The sequence below is a fragment of the Cyprinodon variegatus genome, unplaced genomic scaffold (genome assembly GCF_000732505.1).
Source record: "Cyprinodon variegatus isolate N-32 unplaced genomic scaffold, C_variegatus-1.0 Scaffold117, whole genome shotgun sequence".
Classification (NCBI taxonomy): Eukaryota; Metazoa; Chordata; class Actinopteri; order Cyprinodontiformes; family Cyprinodontidae; genus Cyprinodon; species Cyprinodon variegatus.
Genome location: NW_015150570.1, coordinates 535,893 through 553,986, shown reverse-complemented (window position 1 = coordinate 553,986; position 18,094 = coordinate 535,893). Strand labels below are relative to the sequence as shown.

The window sequence follows — 18,094 nt, the reverse complement described above, 5'->3', positions numbered from 1 at the left end:
ACACACTTCTGTAAGCTGGCCTCCGAAATGAGGACAGACCATGAATACGAGGCATGTCTTTTCAATCACTCAAATCCTTAAGAGGGACTGTCCATGACGGCACCAATTTCTGTCCAAATGTGCACCAGACTGCTACAAGGTGGCAAACAATCTTTTAAGGAAAAAAGCTTTGAAGTGCTTAGATTAGGGGTGGGGGGATGTCTGGTTTTTGCTGTAGTACACACCACAGCCAAGTACGTATGTGGGGGGAGTGGCGGCCTAGAGTGGGGAGTGGCGGCCTAGAGTGGGGTGTGTTGGCCTAATCTTTAGGGCATAGAGCTTGAAATCCTGAGTCCAACTCCCACAGACTGCCACTCTGGGTCTCTGAGCAAGAACCATAACCCCAAGTTGCTCCCCGGGCGCCCCACAATGGCAGGCCACTGCTTCCCAAGGGGATGGCTTAAAAGCAGATGTAAATTTCTCCAATGTGAGATCAATAAAGTTCAATTATCAGTACATTCAGAACAGATTTAGATGCTGTAGAGCCCATTACCACTACATTTGATCTTTACTGTGATTTAAAGAACTTTGGTTAAAAGGGTCAACCCGAAATGCCGTTTTAGACTTAGGTGTTAGGTGTTGAGTTTAGGTTAGGATTAAGGTTAGATATGAACTGGTAATAATAGGGTCAGGGTAAGGTCACGATTAGGCTGTAGAAATTGGTTAGAAATTAATGAAAGTCAATTGAAAGCACCCACAAGGATAGAGAAATGTGCGCATGTATGTGTGTGTGTGTGATGGGCTAAACAATAGGTCCGAGAATTATTGGGCACGCCCACTGGGGGTGAATGGTGGGGGTCAGTGTAACTGCTGCAAAAATCTTCTTGGAAATCAAAAAGGGGATAGTACGAAAAGTTAAGGAATATCTTGACTAAAGGTTTAGGTCAATTAAAGGTCTCATCTGTTAGCAAAATAGAAACAAACTACAGATTTTCAGTGCAGGTCTGTAATTCTAAATGTCTGATAATTTATTTAGGACATCTTAGGTAAATAAAGTGTTGTAAAGAACTTAATGCATTGAGGACAATCTGGGGGTTTACTGATGTGCGGTCCTGCTTGCAGATGAAAAGGCAATTTAGGCCTGACGATAATAATTTTCTGTATGTTTAACTTTATCATAGAGCAGTCATTTCATTTAATGGTCTCAGCTGGATCACTGTATTGATTTTACAGGCACAGCAGGTCTCCTGAGAATCTCTATGGATTTCCCAGCTGCCTTCCCAAACGACCCATTGTGATTCCTCTCCAAAGGCCCATGCCAGGGGAAGGCATGGAAAATAGTCATAATTTCACGGTCTCCTTATATACCTGAGTCTTGTTATGTCAGCCGCATTACCTCAACAAAGCTTTGTGACTCCAGACATCGTTTTAATGACACCAAAGGACATTCAGTGGTCTTTCCCTGGCTGCTTAAACAGAATGCTGGCCATGAGTTTTAAAAAAGAGTATTTCCTGCTCAATCTCTTTTAAGAGGTTTAAGATTATAATAAAATAAAAATAAAAACTTTCTGGGAATAAGCGGAGAACAAAATGATATTATAATAAAGGGTGCTCTTAAGCATGAGTGTGGTTAGATATCCCTGATTGCTTCCTCCAGTAGATCCATCTCCAGTCAAGTGATTATGTGAATGCAGATTACTTTCTCAGCCCAAAGGAGCATTTATCATCAGCTTTACTGAATATAAAACAACTTCAATGAAGTGTCAATTGATAAAGTATGAAAAAAAAATCATAAAATCTAATCTTAGCTCAGTCGGGGTTATTGACTGTGTAACCCTAACCCGTTTTTTAGATGTTTACTGATGGAAAGGATGTTGAATCAAAGATGATGCAACAAATTTTGGGATTTCAGGCTTTTAATTGAATTCACAAAATTATCTGCTGAGATCAATATTTCTAGATGGTGCTAGTTTTGTTGATTTTGAAATAATTCATGATTAATTAGGTGGTTCTCAATGTGTTGTTTCTTTGTATTTAGTTTTTTTCGTTTTGTTTGTTGTTAGTGTTCATAATTCAGTTGAGTTTAAAATATCATCATCATTCAGTTAACACAAAATGGATGAGTATTAAAGGTTGCAACTTCTTTTTTTAGTATTTGACTTTGGAACTAATATTACAATGGGTGCTGATATTAACCATTGAGGTCTAGGGCTCTTCTGGTCAACACCAAACCCTGTCATTAGAACACTAGTTCTACATTATTTTGTTGCAATTTAATCCTAATTAACCAACAATTTCATCAGAAGAATTTAATGAAGTCACAGAGTAATTTATTCACAATTTCCCTAAATTGCAACAAGTTTCATTGCCTTGCATTTTAGCGTTGACAAGATTTCGCTAATAGGATTGCAATTTCCATATTAATTTGGGAAAACAGAAAATGAACTCCACCTCTCCACAACCAGACAAGTCACAGCCAAAGGCCAAATATTTAATTGCCTTGTGATCATTTTCTATTCTCTGAGCTAATGCAATTACCAAAGGAAGAGAAACCATCATACTTGAGGACACAAAAAGTCATTCTCTAGCTGAACTTCAAATGTGCCATTTAAACTTTATTCAACATTACTCATAAAGACCTAAATTATTTTTTAAAGTTGTGCTTCCCAAACAAAAATAATCAAATACAGAAAAATACATAATTTTAAGACAAACTAGCATAAGAAGATAATTTGAAGGTGGAAGCTTTATCTGTATCTGTTATGGTCGCTGAACTGGTGAGGTCACAAACACAGGGCCACAGTCATCACTTACAGAGAAGCGAGGCCTGCCTGCCAAGTACACTAATCAGATAAAACAGATCTAGCTGCTGGCAGCCCCTCAGCTTCGGTGTCTCTATCCGAATGAAGCTCATAGACCTGCTAGGGTCAAATAGTAGAGACTAAGCTTTTGTTTTTATAATACCGTCTGGCAGACCTGAGATACAGCTAGCAAGCCAGGCCCAGAGGGGCATAAGGAAGATAAAAAATGTTTTTACTGGCTTTGTGTAGTGAGGCAGGATGATGCACACTGTGTTAAATACATAACCACCAGCAAAATCAGAAAGGAGCAGTGCTGTTGCACACTAAGACACTAGTTTAGTAGGATGGGGGAGGGGGCCTTGCTGGGGGACAGAAGGTTTGGCCAATGGAGGAAAAATAGAGATGGGAAGACAAAGATGGACAAAAAACAAAAGACAGATGTCACGTGGGTCCAGAGTCGCTGATAGATGCGATGTGCAGCGCGGCACACAGGCAGTGGTTCAGGTAGAAAAAGCTTCCCTTTGTGATGCAGATGACAACGCAATCAGCCTGGCTTTGTCTCTGACTATGGGCTCTGCTCCCAGGCACATTGAGAGACAGACACTAATCCAGTGGGTTTGTGTTCACCAGGCGCACACATAAAGGCAGTGTCACAGTACCTGGGGTGTATGTGGATGAGGATCTCTGAAACAAGGTCTGACCTCTCTCAGGCTATGCTCTCCCTCCTCCTCTTCCTCCTGTCTCTCTTTCTACCCACATCTTAGCCCCTAGGAGCCTGTTCTAGTGAGTTGAAAATTAGAAGCGCTACATTGTTAAATGTGTATGGCTCACTCACACAGAGGAAGTGAGATGAATAAGGGTTGAAGTGATTGGTCCGGCTCAAGTTTTCAGTAAAACACTGGAATTAATTTGAGATCTACCGAAAAGTATTAGAACACCTTAAAAACACAACTTAAAAACATCGAGCGTTGAGGACGCAACTCCTTCCTAACAATGGGTAAAACCTGAGTGCAAATAAGCACATTGCGCAATGAATTTAATTTGCCAATTAGACCCAGATCTCGTTAGGCCATTTTGACACTGAAGCCTCACACATTTTGTGAGTCTGAAAATACATTTCACCGTCCCTTAATAACTCTGGCTCCCAACGGGTTAGGATGAATCAGGCCCTCCCTCATAAATATGACTTACCCAGAGACTGTGCAATGCCAATTAACATGTGCTAATTAAGATAACAGGATATAGGCACATCCTTGATCTAGATTCTGTGAGATATTGGAAAGGTTACGGAGAGGTAAAAACAAGTTTCCTGTTGAACTATTCAAAACTTGTCACTTTTAATGAGCAAGACGACAGCACATTTTTATTCCCTTTATGCCGCAGGTGTATTCCTCACATTCAATTATCTAATGCTGCTCTTTAGTTAAAATTAAGCAAGTAATTGAGTATAATAATTTTAGTGACTGGAACCTGAGACCTGAAAGGCATCAAAAACATAACTGTGATGGCGTTTAAAAAGACACACCAGATCCAAGAGAGACTTAAATAGGATGGCTGAGTGAACAATCTGTCTTGAAATCATCATTCAGATAGGTTTAATGTTGATTGTTAAAACATTTAAAGATCAAGAGGCGATTATTCAGTCAATTGGCACATTAAAATAAAAGAAGACACTTTAACAATATTTCCAGAGAAACAAAAGCTCTTGATAAAATTTAAACCAATGGGATCAATGGAAAAGCTCATTATCATTTCTTTGTCTGAGTCCTTCAAGCACATTTTTTTATGTAAGGTTTTTGCTAGATCTTGTACAGCAAATAGCTCTATCAATAAACCTCCAATCATTCGTTCCTTTATTTATTTACTTAACTTATTGGTAATTATTCGTACCAATAAGTACGAACTTTGCCTCAATACAGAGCAGATAAACAAAAACAGAAAAAGATAGATTTGTTTTTTTATTTAAGTAGTGGCTAATATTACTTCAGGACTATTTTCATACTAACGACTTACTACCAGATTGTGGTTTTTAAAAAATAAATAAACGAAGCATAATCTCAGATATTCAGTTATTCTACAGGTTGTTTAGTCTTTTTTGTTTTCATGTTATTGGTTTAAAATCCTCATATATTCCTTGATTAAATATTGAAAACAGGTCATCATTTTTGCATGCTTTAGCAACTTTCTGGCAGATTCAACAGCCAAATCTTCCTTGACAAATGCAACCATGTTTAGTAGTATTTTTTTTTTCTCCTGTGTTGACTAAAAAGACAAAGTATGTAAATTAGCTGTTTAATCATTAGAAGTACTCTTCTATTAAGATCATAAGACAGTGTAAAATATAAATAAAAATGCGTGCCCTCAGTTTGTCAAACCATAAAAAATTGTTTATTTATCACACATCTAAATTTGAAAGATTAAAAACACAAAAGGTCGCAAAAGTGATAAGGAAAAAAATGCCAGTTTTCTCTGCCCTGAGACGCTGGGGGGGTGTCCGCTAGGACTGTTGAAACAACGCTCATACGCTGAATTATTTCACAGTTTTAAAGTCATAGGGAAGTCAAATTTAAATGTCAAATCATTCTGGCTTAAACATGTATATAAATGTCCTCTTTATCAGACTATATTGTCACAAATTTTAGAACATTTCTATTTTAAAAAAATCCTGTCTTACAATCTGTGATTTTTTTTTCTTTATTTTATGCAGGCCAGTTAGTTATACATCAGCTTGTACACCTAAATTCGGCCAATCATATATCAACGATTAACTGTCAATCAAATTTTTTCGGTCATAACATCTTGATTCATATGTTGCAGCTAATATACGCAACGGTTGAAATAAGAATCATTTCCTTTCCCATTGAGTTCCGTCCCAGTGTTCACGGGGATGGACGTCTGTGTCTTCAGCAGGCGTAGAGCTAATAGAACTGGCAGCGTTGAGAGGCAAGGGCTCAAACATGTACGGCTGTAAGCCTTCTGCACCAAACAAAGCTTCTGCCGCCCTGGCGTCCTCTTCCAAAACCACTTCATCCCCTCTTTCCACCTCTAACTAAAAAATGTATGATGGAGGAGACTATCCATGACCTCTGACAAAAAACTCCTCCTCTTGCATGTTTCCGCTGTCCATAGTGTTCCTTGACAGTGTCGTTGCTAAGTGCTACTTGGTCCCAATGTCATTTCTCATTGGGAACCTACTAGCATTAAGTTAGATACTTCTGACAAACGGCCACAACCATACTTGCTTGCGAACCCTCCGCCACAACAATCCCGCCCCCTTGTCAAACGACCAATCACAATCACTTTATTCACTAGTGTAAAGTCGGGCACCACTCGGTAGAATTCAGAAATGCAACGGTTGGAACAGCCGTTTCCCTACGACTTTAAAGAAAAAAAAAAGGCTACATATCATATTTCCATTCAGACTTTTAATTCTGGGGGAATCATTGGAAGCTTTGACTGCTGCACAGGCAGTAGTCTGAGGCTGAGTTCGAAATTCAGTGGCTGTGTCTGATTATGTAATAGCACTGTACTGCGGCCTGTTCGTATTCGAAGACCCCCTTCATATACAGCCCACAAATGCAGCCTTCTTTTGACACGTTTTGAAGGACATGTCTGCTGTATCTTACGTGGCCTCGGGTATCCCGTGATTCTTTGTCAAGTCCAAGCAAGCCGGCTGCCCCGTGCTCAGAGGAAAAACAAATAGTGGTTAATACCGTAAGTGCAATTTAATATAATAATAAGTATGTGAATAATTATTTATTAAATTAATGAAAATAGTTCATGTAAATTGTGAGTCAGATATGTTGCGAGTAACGTTTGGTTTATTGAAAGGTTTTATCTGTCCCTGTGCAAATGGGTTTGACTGACATTTAAGCACAGAATCCAATATCTCTGAAATGTGTAATCGACAATCCGATATCGTCAACGACGATACTGCTACTTTTATATATGTACAACAAAATAACTATTACATTTATAATGTCTTTAGAAGAAAATTGGGCAATTCTATTTACATGGTGTTTTAAGCAGAACCGTCATGCTAGATTGGGAAAGTGGTTATTATTTTATGAGACATTTCCAATATAAAACAATTTTTCTTAGCTTAGTTCCAGAAAATTCATATAAGACCCATTCAGATAGAAAAACAGACACAAATCTGCAGCAGATTCCTCGATAGGGCTAGAATTATTAAATTAAACATAAATAGGTAAAATTATGTCTATTTAAGCATTTGAAAATGTTATTAAACTTAAAACAAGTGCATTACACAGCACATTTTTTTGTTAAAAAAATGTTTGTTTATGTGGCCATAAAAGGGAGAATTTATTACTGAACAATGCCCAATCGATCGAAAGCAAAACCCTTTAGTATAAATGCATAAAATGTCATCGGTGGAAAAAAACTGATTTCCATCCGTAAGGAGGACTGTGTTGGAAAGATTTTTTCAAAAAATATGTACAGTACATACTGTATGTCTAGGAAAGTATAATAACAGATATGCAACCTCATCACATGACTGTTATGAGCGTTATGATACTAAAATAAGCCCATTGTGCTTTAAAAATTAAAATTATTGCCTGATTTTCCCATCTTTATTTACAAATATAAACAGCCATAAAGGCATGCCAAATCTAATTTCAAATAAATCCATTTCAGCATCAAGCTTAGCTCTGGCAGCATGCTGCAGCATATTGAAGGATTTCAAACACCTGTTGATGATATTTCCATTCAAGATAGCATCATGGAGGAGCCATATCTGACCATCTGCTCCTTGGAAACTAGTCAAGCCTAAGACTATACTGGCACCTGCTCTCTTTTAAGGAGAGACATAAACAATAAAAATAAAACATTATCCTCTGGATAAAATAGACCACAAAAAATAAAACAGATTCATCAAACATCAAAACTGTGGTGTAATGAACAAGATTTAAATATATAACACACAATCAAAAAGTACAACATTGCTGTTCTATTTAAATGATAATTTTGTTTTAAGACATCATGGTCACTTCTCATATGAGCTTTTCTTTCAGTGGAGCGTGAGTACAGCTCATGAGATTCCATTCAGTCATCTTATTCTTTCTTTTTTAAACAGTATTACTGGCAAGGATAAATAGCAGAACAAATTAGAAGTACCTACAAGATCATTGATTTATAAAGTGTTGCCAGGTCTGAAACTCCGGCAACTTGAAGGCTTTTCAACACCATGTCAACACTGTTCACTTAAATACCATTTTAGCTTAAATTCAACCCAGCAAAGGTCTGTTAGAAAGAAGACTAAAAGGAGAGTTGGCTCACAAAAGTTAACCCAAGCAATTTGATCCAAACAGTTAAAGGCATGGAAACAGTGTCAAGCTATCCATCACAATTTGGAATCAAACTTTAGTTAAAACGCTTCAATAGGCGGATGCCAGGAGCAATGTGCTCAAGCCAGCGTGGAGCAGAAATCGATCAAAGAGAAATCCCCTCTTAAAGTTTTAACACATCTGACCCAGACAACCCATCAACCTTGATTTGTTTCATTAATTTTTTAAACAATAAGCGATTATGCATTACTGTTTGTTTTAATAACTATCGCAATCAAAGTCTTTATATAATGTAATACACACAGTGGCCACCATAATGCTAAGCTGCTCAGTCACAGTGTATATAACCTTATGCGATACAGGGAGAAAAAAGATTTTCTTAAGTAAATCACTGATACTGCCTTAATCACACCCTAGAGGTAGCCATAGATGTCTCAGAAATGCGACACCCCCTTCAAGTGAAACAACTGGTACCAGCACTAATTGAAATTTTGCATGCAAAGTGACAATGCCCGGGCCCTCGGCAGCATGGATTAGGGTTTGAATAGAGACAGATTCTTTGTGAAAGCCTACTGTGGCGGTTGGCGTGCAGGGCAGCTCCATGCATCTGCTCACTGGGTGGACTGAGAAAACACTGGACTGTATACGGTCACTCATTTCACTTCCATCTGAGCCCATTTCAGAAACCTATCGTTTTACCTCTCCGAAACACAAAGTTGTGTCTCATTCACACTCTTCAATCTAATCTTTTCAGAAGCAGCTGCTGAAATTAAGACAATAAAAAAATCATCAGCTAAACACATCGACTAAACATGACAAATACTACAACTTACAGAAATAAGAAAGTTTTCTTCAGTTGTGAAGCTTTTCCATATCCTGTGATTATATAGTAGTGAAAACAAACTGCATCCAAAAAAAGAAAAACAACATAATATGCAATACTGAACCTATTAGAAGTGTAAAACATCAACTTGGGACATGTTTGCCAGTGTTTAGCTGTATGGTGTCCAGTCCTGAATGCAGAGCTAAAGGAATGCGGTGCATACTGAAATGCAATCAAATCTGTGAGACATTTTTTAAAGACTCCACGCTGTGATTTCATTCTACCGCACTTCACCATCTTCTGCTGTGGTTTTGCTCCCATTATGCTTCCTTCAAAGAACGACAGGAAAAAAAAAAAAAAAGCTGTATCAAAGTGATCTATCATCCTACTCACACCGACAATGACATGCATACAAGTCTGGATGAGAGCGTTGTTGCATCATAGCAACACCAAACCTCCCAGAAAAACATTTGGACAGTACAAACTAAAACATCACAATAGAGGAGAAGGGGGGGGGGGAGCAAGAGTGGAACAGCCAAATAATCCATCTTGTAAAACTCATTTCCCCCTAACAATACAGGCTACAACAATTTTATGGCTGAAAATGAATCTGAGAATTTCCACTCGACTGAATTAGATTGGTGTCACCGTTGTTAGTAGGACTGTCAACTTAACACTGATGACAATAAATGGGAAAGCTAATAAGGGGGATAAATCCACGGTGTGTTTTCATAGACATGTTTGACAGAGTTAGGCTAATTTCCCTGCCAGTACTGCGTCTATTAATTTCCATAAAGAGCCTCTCCCCTGCCTTTAACTAAACCAATAGCACATGGCATCAGCTTACATTAACTCTAATTTAAAGTTGTTTTGTGTTCCACGCTGTGTATAAATGCTTTTGGATTATGGCTGAATGGAAAGGATGAATTAACTTCATGCACAGCTTTGAGTGCTGGGAGGTGCTGTTGTGCAGTAGTTTGAATAGAAACGAGACTTAAAGGAAAACAGAAATAGTCTCGATGCAAATAATGATCCTTCAGTGTCAGCTTACAGTATTGTCGTTTTTAGCATGGATGGCAGATTTAACGTACTATTTGTAAAATGGACACTTGAGGCACAGCTGGGATTTTGTTAAGTTAAGACACAGTTCTAATCCTCTTAGCCGTCCTAACATGGTCCCTGCTTGATTCATCGATTATTTGTATAACAAATAGCTCTTTGATGTTTGCTTCCTCGGAAACCGAGGTTATCATAAATGCCGTATTGAGATTTTGTTGCGTATTTACTTGGAGTTGCATTGATTTATTCAAATACAAAGTTTTTATAAAGTGCAGCGTTTATTCTGCTAGTAAATAAGAGAAATTAAATAACAATTATTTTATCTGTAACGCCGAAAGCCAGGGGCATGTAAAGATGTCTGCAACTACTTAAAAAAACAGAGAGGAAAAGTCGTCTCTTCAATAAACTTGTCAGAAAAATCCACTGGAGGGCTCTTTTACTGTTGCATGCTGGGATAGACATCCTTTTCTTTACAGATTAGAGCTGCAGTGACCTCTTTTTCAACTCTTAATTTTTCCTACGCAAGCCAGTGGTTCGCTCTCATTGGACAGTCAAACAGGATGAGTCACAGGGTAGAATTCAGATGTGGGACGGCATTCAGTCGGCGACGGGCTTAGTTGGGTTTTGAAACAAAAAGTGGTGTTGAACCGACCGTCCAAAAAGTCCTTGAAATGTACATGCTGCGTTTTGAATCCTGAACCTAGCGTCACCGTTAAATCCAGATGGAATTGTGTTACAGATTTTTTCATTGAAAGATTTCATACTGTGCATTTTAAAGGTGATGTATGATTACGGCCAGGACTGAAAAGTAAGAAAAGTGAAAAAAACAACAACAGCTGCTCTGATTGATTTTGAACGAGAGAGAAGAAAAAAAAAAAAAAAGTAGAGGTGGAACCCTGAGTAGTGTGAAATTGTTGTTATTTTTGGCAGTTTTCATATCCTGTCCTTCCCTTGAACTTGAAGAGACCAGTAAAAACAAATTTTGGACAGAAAAACAAACTGTTACTTCAACAGCAAATCAAGCAAAAACATCACAAATTAAATCATATCAAATTGTTGTGATAATGCACATATATAAAGTATAATGTTACACACAAACCATCAGAGCAACTTTTTTTTTAATTAATGCAATTTTTATTTAATATAAAAACTGTTTATGTCGAGCCGAAAATAATAATAATAATAATTATATTATTAATTATTATAAAATAATAAAAATAATTAATTTACAGCTTTAATCTAAACTATTTACACTAGTTTTATTAGCGGAATACGGCCACAAAAATATAATTGTGGTATAATGATTTTATTTTAAAATAACATGTTGTGTTTTCCCTATTTTTTGATTATATAAAAAACTAAAAATTGGATCGGGGCTGTTTTATGAGACACTTATAAATATTATAAAAGTATCAGGAAAATATTAAACCGGTCAGTGTATACTGTAACTTGTTCCACTGAAAATTATATTTAACTGAATTAAAAAACATAAACCAGAACAGTAAGTGGTGGCTCCTGTAAATATGCATGATGCTTACCAGAGCCTGTGCCAGACCTGACAGAACAAGGAGGCTATCAGGTTTTTAACCTGCACAACAAACCTGCATAAGCGGCACGTACAAATGGTTTAAAGTTGAATATGAAGTTTTCCTATGTTTCAATTGTTTTTTATTCTTTTTTGGGAAAATTTATCCTGCAGTTAGATCTCGGTTTGGTTTGGAATAGTGTCTTTGCTCCACCTGTTATTATGAGGTTTAGTTAAACTGACCAGAGGAAGGAGGATACATTTGTTTTCTGAACGCATCCTCAAAATAGGCTGGAAAAAATTACTAGGCTGACACTTACCACTGCTCAGCATGGTGTGTTTTGACTTGTCATAGGGCTAACTCATTCCTGCAACTGAAAACTTGCAAAAAAATATATAATAAATTGAGAGGAAACTTTTATTTTTTAGTTTGATTTATTAAAAACAATTGTTTTACTCTGTAGCCTTTAAATGATTTGACGGCTACAATAAAGTCACAAGCCCTGATAGAAGACTATTGTGCAGAAAGCCTTACTAAGTAACTTTTATGCATAGATTCCTGTGAATACCTGAAAGCTTATAAAAGCTGTTTTTACCATTCAACCTGTTTCATTGTGCTCTAAGCCACACTGAATGATGCCCTTTGCTGCTTTGCTAAGCTCTCTGAACAACTGACTGCACTATGTTCTAAAAAACATAAAAAAGAAAGGCTTTTAAGGGTCAAATTGGCTGATGTTCTGTTTGTATATGTTTGTAAATAACATAAGGGTATAAACAGAGGTATTTGGTTGCTTATTCCCAGGTGACAACTGAGATAGACACACCTCCACATACAGAAGCGTCTGTCCCAATTAATGTTTTTATCCTCGTGTAGGTAACCACACAAAAGCCGGTAGTTTTAGACGGAAATTAGGTTATTAAGCGTTATTAGGTACAGTGTGCTGCAAGTGCATGTGTTTTGTGACCCATTATCATCCTAGCGTCCCCAAAAAAAACTCGATGTGCAGCATTTCGGCACAGTAAAAAGCGCCAATGGCAAATTAATATAAGACGAGGATAAAAATGATTAATTAAGCATAATAAAGGGCGAATTTATACACGCGCTTTGTCTAAAACTCAAGCCGGTGCGAGGATGCGCGTGCAGCAGTCGAGATGCGCGCAGGGTCTTACCTTCAACAGCTATTACGGTCGGTATGCTCCATAATATCCATAAAATATCCATTATTGGTGATGCAAATGCCCAGACATTCAAATAAAATAAGTCCAGAAAGCCATTGAAGGCAAACACAGAGATGGGACTGGCGGTCCTTCTCCTCCAGTTGAGCGATCTCAGATAGCAGAGCAAAACCAACTCAAATCTGGACCAAGTTTGGACGAAACCATGAAAGAGCAGACAGGGGGGAGAACCAAGCAACACAGACGCACAGCATACACTTCTTCCCCTGGATTACTCAAGTCCCCTTTACAGCAGATATAGATAATAAATACATTTATAATTAGTCCAGTAAATTACTTTAACTATTCACGCTTTTAGCTTAACCTGTTTTAAATGGAAGTGCTCGCCCCTTCACTTCCACTTCAGTTCACCCTGCTGTCAATCATAGACAGACGGACTATCCTCAGAGCCTCACCTTGCGATAATGAATTGCTGAGGGAGATGTTATAAAAGATGGAGAGATTTATTCTCAGTCCCACACTCCTCAGATTGGAATTACAGGTTAATCTTTGTATAAACAAAGCTCCAATGTTTCTTTAAGGTTCATAATGAAACTCAATTTGACATCTCCGCGCGGATTGTAACAGGTGACCAACCGGGAAAAACATAAGAAGTAAGTTTGCAATTTATCTTCACATTTTCCTTTCATTTAAATTTTTTATTAGTCGATACTGTTCAGCCACTTCCATCGTTAGACCATGATGCGCTTTTATTATTATTATTATTATTATTATTATTATTATTATTATTATTATTATTATTATTATTATTATTATCCGATTTTTTTGTTTTATCGTTTTAGGCTTTGTTTTGTTTTGTTTTGTTTTTTGGTTTCTTGAAAACATATATGCTAATTATTATTTACATAAATCACTGTTTCCAGGGTCAAAACAGTAGTATTTTTTGCAGGTTTTGCAACTATGTGTATCATTTCCTTTTTAACTCTCCAATTAATATAATAAACCATTCTCATGGCTAAATAGGTTAGATAGATAGAAAGAAGTAAATGTTTTCACATGCCTGGTCACCTTTTATATATGGAATATGGCATGGAATATCCCAATAGCAGATATAACTTAATTTTATTGTTTCAGCCCAAATTAGTTATTTCAAATGGGTCCAAATTCATGTGAAAATGGGGATTAGTTTACATGGAAAGAACAATTTTTCTTCCTGCAGAAGAAATAGTAAAAAAATAAATAAATAAACACTAGTCAAGGTTATGGCTCATTATCATACATCAATGGTAATAAAAACTTGAATTATTGGTGATAATTTCCCATCCACAGATTGAAATGCCAAATCATAATCTTATGAATAATTAATTACATATTTAACGTTTATTGGGTAAATTATTTTCTTTGTACCATTCACTAATTCTTCTACAGCTTTGTAAAAAAAAAAAAAAAAAAGTCACTTTTTCAACATGTTTTTATGCTTTAGGAATTTATTTAAAATTTGATAATTAAAAAGAGAGTCATTTAAAATGATAACACAAATAAAAAATAAGCATGACATATACCATATATTAACTTATTGATTTTTTAATGAGTAATATTTTTTAAGCCGTTTAAAAGCAAAATGATTATATTCATTTGAATCAAATGTAGTATAATACCCCAAGAAAATAAAAAGATGAAGACGTAACTTTGTTGGAAGAGTGCAACAGATGTAACCGAAAAAAAGAAAAAAAAAAACATTAAAAAGCAAAAAATAAATAAATAAATTGATCATCTGGAAGTTTTTACGTTTTCCAGCTTTACTAGAAGGAATAATTTTATCTTAAAAGAAAACACAATGCTTTATATCAAATAATATTATATATTTGTAAATAGTTCTTACATATATTACTATCATAAGTTACACGCGGCTTTAATGAGATTACTGTTTATAATTTTTTTTTTAGAGAGGCTTCCAATTAGTTTATTTTTACAACTCTGTAAAATAAGTTGAATGCTCCAAAATTGTTGGTTAAATTACATCGTTATTTTTTAAGAAAGGATAACATTTGTATAATATAGCAGACTGAATATACTTTTGGAGGTAAAGTATGCAGTGGCAGAAATTGTAATTGAAAAATAATGAACTGCTTCCTGTCTTATGCAAAGCAATACATGCAGTAATGTTATATATATATATATATATATATATGACACCTATAGAGATTATATGATAAAATACCAGGTTACACAAAGATTGCTGATTTAGGTCTTATTTAAAAGGAGCAAAAGACATAAATTGTTTTGTTGTTTGTTTTTTTTTTGTTTTTTTTAATGGAAGCTCATGACAGTCCACCATGCGCTGGAAAGCATGCAGCGATATACCTCCTGGAAACAAAGTCAGAAGTTGCTGAAGCTGAATAAGAAAGAAGAATTAGGAAGAATCAGTTTGTCATCAAACATGCCTTTCTCATTACAAGCCGTGGTGCTGTAGCTATGCAGCAGAACTCTTATGGGTTAAATGAAGCAGTCTGATTTATTTTCCTCCACTGAGCTGGACTGTATTGATTCCAGGTCACTTGACTGGCTGGCTTCAGATCATGTTGAGGTGACTTCTAAACAGATGGAACAAAATGGCAAGGCACTGAGAAAGCAGCTTTCCCACTCTATAATGAGTTCCATACAAGCTCAGTATTGACTTGAGCCAGAAGTGAAGTGAAAGATGTTAAAGAAATGATATTAATACTTTTTGAATGTAGCCGATAAAGATCTCTATGCCATGCTGTGTAATAATGGATACAATGTTTGTTATGGCTGAAATAAAATATTTGAAATATGAAAAAAACGGGTCAGAATGCGGCATAAATCCTCTCACGTTTCCTTATATGTCTTTAATCCAATGAAAGCCAAAAATAGGGCACTAACGGCAGGTAAGAGCTTTAAAACTGTATATCGCTTACCGTTTACAGCAGGAAACCTAATGTAAGTGCAACTAAAGACCTGCTATGGATCATCTCAAAAAAACTGATTAGGAATAGAAAAAATCTGTTTGTTTTTTGTTTGTTTTTTTGCAAAATTAAAAAGGTTTAGATGTAATCAATATGTAAATGGCGTGACCCCATGGATTGTAAAGGGAAAAGCATTATCATGACCCCAACCTGCATTCTAAAACAAATGCGAAATAATGTAATTAATCATTGAAATTGTTATGTTTTTTCTAAATAGGACAGGAAATTTCTTGTTTAATGTCGATAAACAGAAAGTTTGCAAAAAGATGAGTACAAAAATGTAACCAAAGAATAATTTAAGGAAATGATTAAGTGAGGAGGTAAAATATTTTTTTATAAGTATGCAATATAGTCCAAACTACTTTGAAATGTTATAATTCGAGTTCATTTTGCTGTTATGTTGGTTTGCCTTTGCAAGTTGTGTTTGACTGCTTTTTTAAGTATAAATATAAAAACAATCTAATTTTAATTCAGTGCAGATAAATATAATAAAAAGGTTGTATTCATTTTGATTTGAATATATCCTTATTGTAAGGAAGCAGCTGTGTTCTATTAAAGGATACAACTAATTCAATCAAAATTTAATGCTTTTGCACAACCTTAATTGCATCCACAGGGCAAGAATTCAAAATAAAAAAATGTCTGAAAAGTCATAACAACTCTATGATGAGATTTATGAATAAGCACTGGCAACACAAACCTGGTATCTATGGTGGAGATGCTTCTCAATGCAGTTTTAGGTCTTGTATCAACACTGCCACCTAGAGAGTAAAAGATGAACATTCACAGGCAGCATCATTTAGGCCTGGCAGTTTAAAGAAAAGATGCAGACTTGCAACAATATTGATAAATAATCAAGACAATAAAATGTGTTTTTATTTTTTTCATAAAAATTATCTTCATAAAATGTATTGGTCTAAAAACAGTCACATGCATTTAGACTGAAATTATTGTTCTGACTGGCAAACACAGACTTCAGCTTTAAACTGAAATTATTCGGCATCAGCCAAACATTGGATCAGTTTTACGTCGGGGCTTTGGATACAGTTTCCTGCTCCTCTGTTAAATCACTGCAGATAACAGTGAGATAAATAAAATCAAACTGCCTATTTCCTGATATTTTTGCTCATTCCAGGTCCTTGATAGGGAATACTGCCAAACTACCGTCACCATATTTAGTCATCTGATACACAGGATCCATTTGGGTTCTTTGCAGTTTTTTTTGTGTGTGTGTTTTTATGGCACTAGTGGCTTGTTTTTTTCAACAGTAGTATGACAGGAAAGGGGGTATGAGAGAGGGTTAGAGACATGCAGGAAAGGACCCCTGGCCAGATTTGAACCCGGGTCGCCGCATCGAAGACTAAGGACTCCGTACCTGGGTTGTGCACGCTAACCACTGCTCCACCTGCACGCCCCGGTTCTTTGCAGTCTTGAAAAAAAATTAAATAAAATGCATGTAGAAAAGCTTGGACTCTCACCCCAGTGGACTCCACTTGACCCTCACCACCTTCCCAGCATATTGCTTTACCTCTGCCAAAAATTTCATTCAATCCCACTAAGAAGCTTCAGCTTTAATTAAATAGACCGAGAGTCTTGGCAAGCGGTCGTTTATTGTCTTGTTAAGATAACTTTACAGACATTGTTGAAGCTTTACTAGTAAACTTCCAGGACCTGAAATGAGTCACTCTTCAAGTAAATGTACTTCGGCACAATGAAGCCTCCTTTTCAAGTTCAAATATGTGTTTTCTCCAACAAAATAAGATGATTAAGAGAGTGACTGCCGTCAGTGTTGTCTCTGGTTTACACAGGGCCACTGGCACAGTTAAATGGAAATTCCTTCAGAGGACAGACAGCATTTTTTATTACCACAATAAATCCAGGCAAGATTCTTGTAAAAATGAAGTCTTGTAAAAAATAATTCATCCGACAGTCATGACAAAATAAATGCTTTAAATAAATGGCGGATATTAATCATGGCTTTGGTTTCAGTGCAGAAGCGTCTTTAAGCGCTCCTAAATTCTATAAACAGTTATGAACATACGAGCATAAATCTGTTCTTGTGTGATGATGCAGCATGCTGTTGACATTGTGGCTTTTATCCCCAAACTGTTGCAGTTCTTTTGTTTTGTTTTTCTTAAGCTGTTCTGCAGACACCTTGTCACACATTTCATCCTATGATGTCCAAATTATCTCAGGCTTTCTAAATGTTGATAAAAAGAGCTTGAATTTACAGAAGCTTTAAATTTTACATTGATTCTACCACTGGTTTAGCTTCCTGTAAGGGCCTGTTTCAGTCAGCAAGGATAGGTATCCATTATTGGAAATATCCGATTGTCATCAGAAGCTGTCCAGGAATTTTGTCTCTCCTCACACTTTTTCTTTAAGCTTTATTTTTTATTATTTGTTAGAAAATAAAAGACATTACATTTCTTGAGAAT

General features: G+C 36.2%; 1 protein-coding gene across 4 annotated transcripts in view; it reads right to left on the bottom strand.

Annotated features, from left to right (window-relative positions):
* ephb2 (EPH receptor B2) overlaps window positions 1-12,836 on the bottom strand; it is a 158,439-nt gene extending 145,603 nt beyond the window's left edge. For all 4 annotated transcript variants that reach the window (XM_015375333.1, XM_015375335.1, XM_015375334.1 and 1 more), the window contains exon 1: window positions 12,664-12,836. In XM_015375333.1, the coding sequence (XP_015230819.1) occupies window positions 12,664-12,715 (52 nt within the window). In that variant the 5' untranslated portion in view covers window positions 12,716-12,836. The remainder of the gene's footprint in view (window positions 1-12,663) is intronic.
* Between the last annotated feature and the right edge of the window lie 5,258 nt (window positions 12,837-18,094).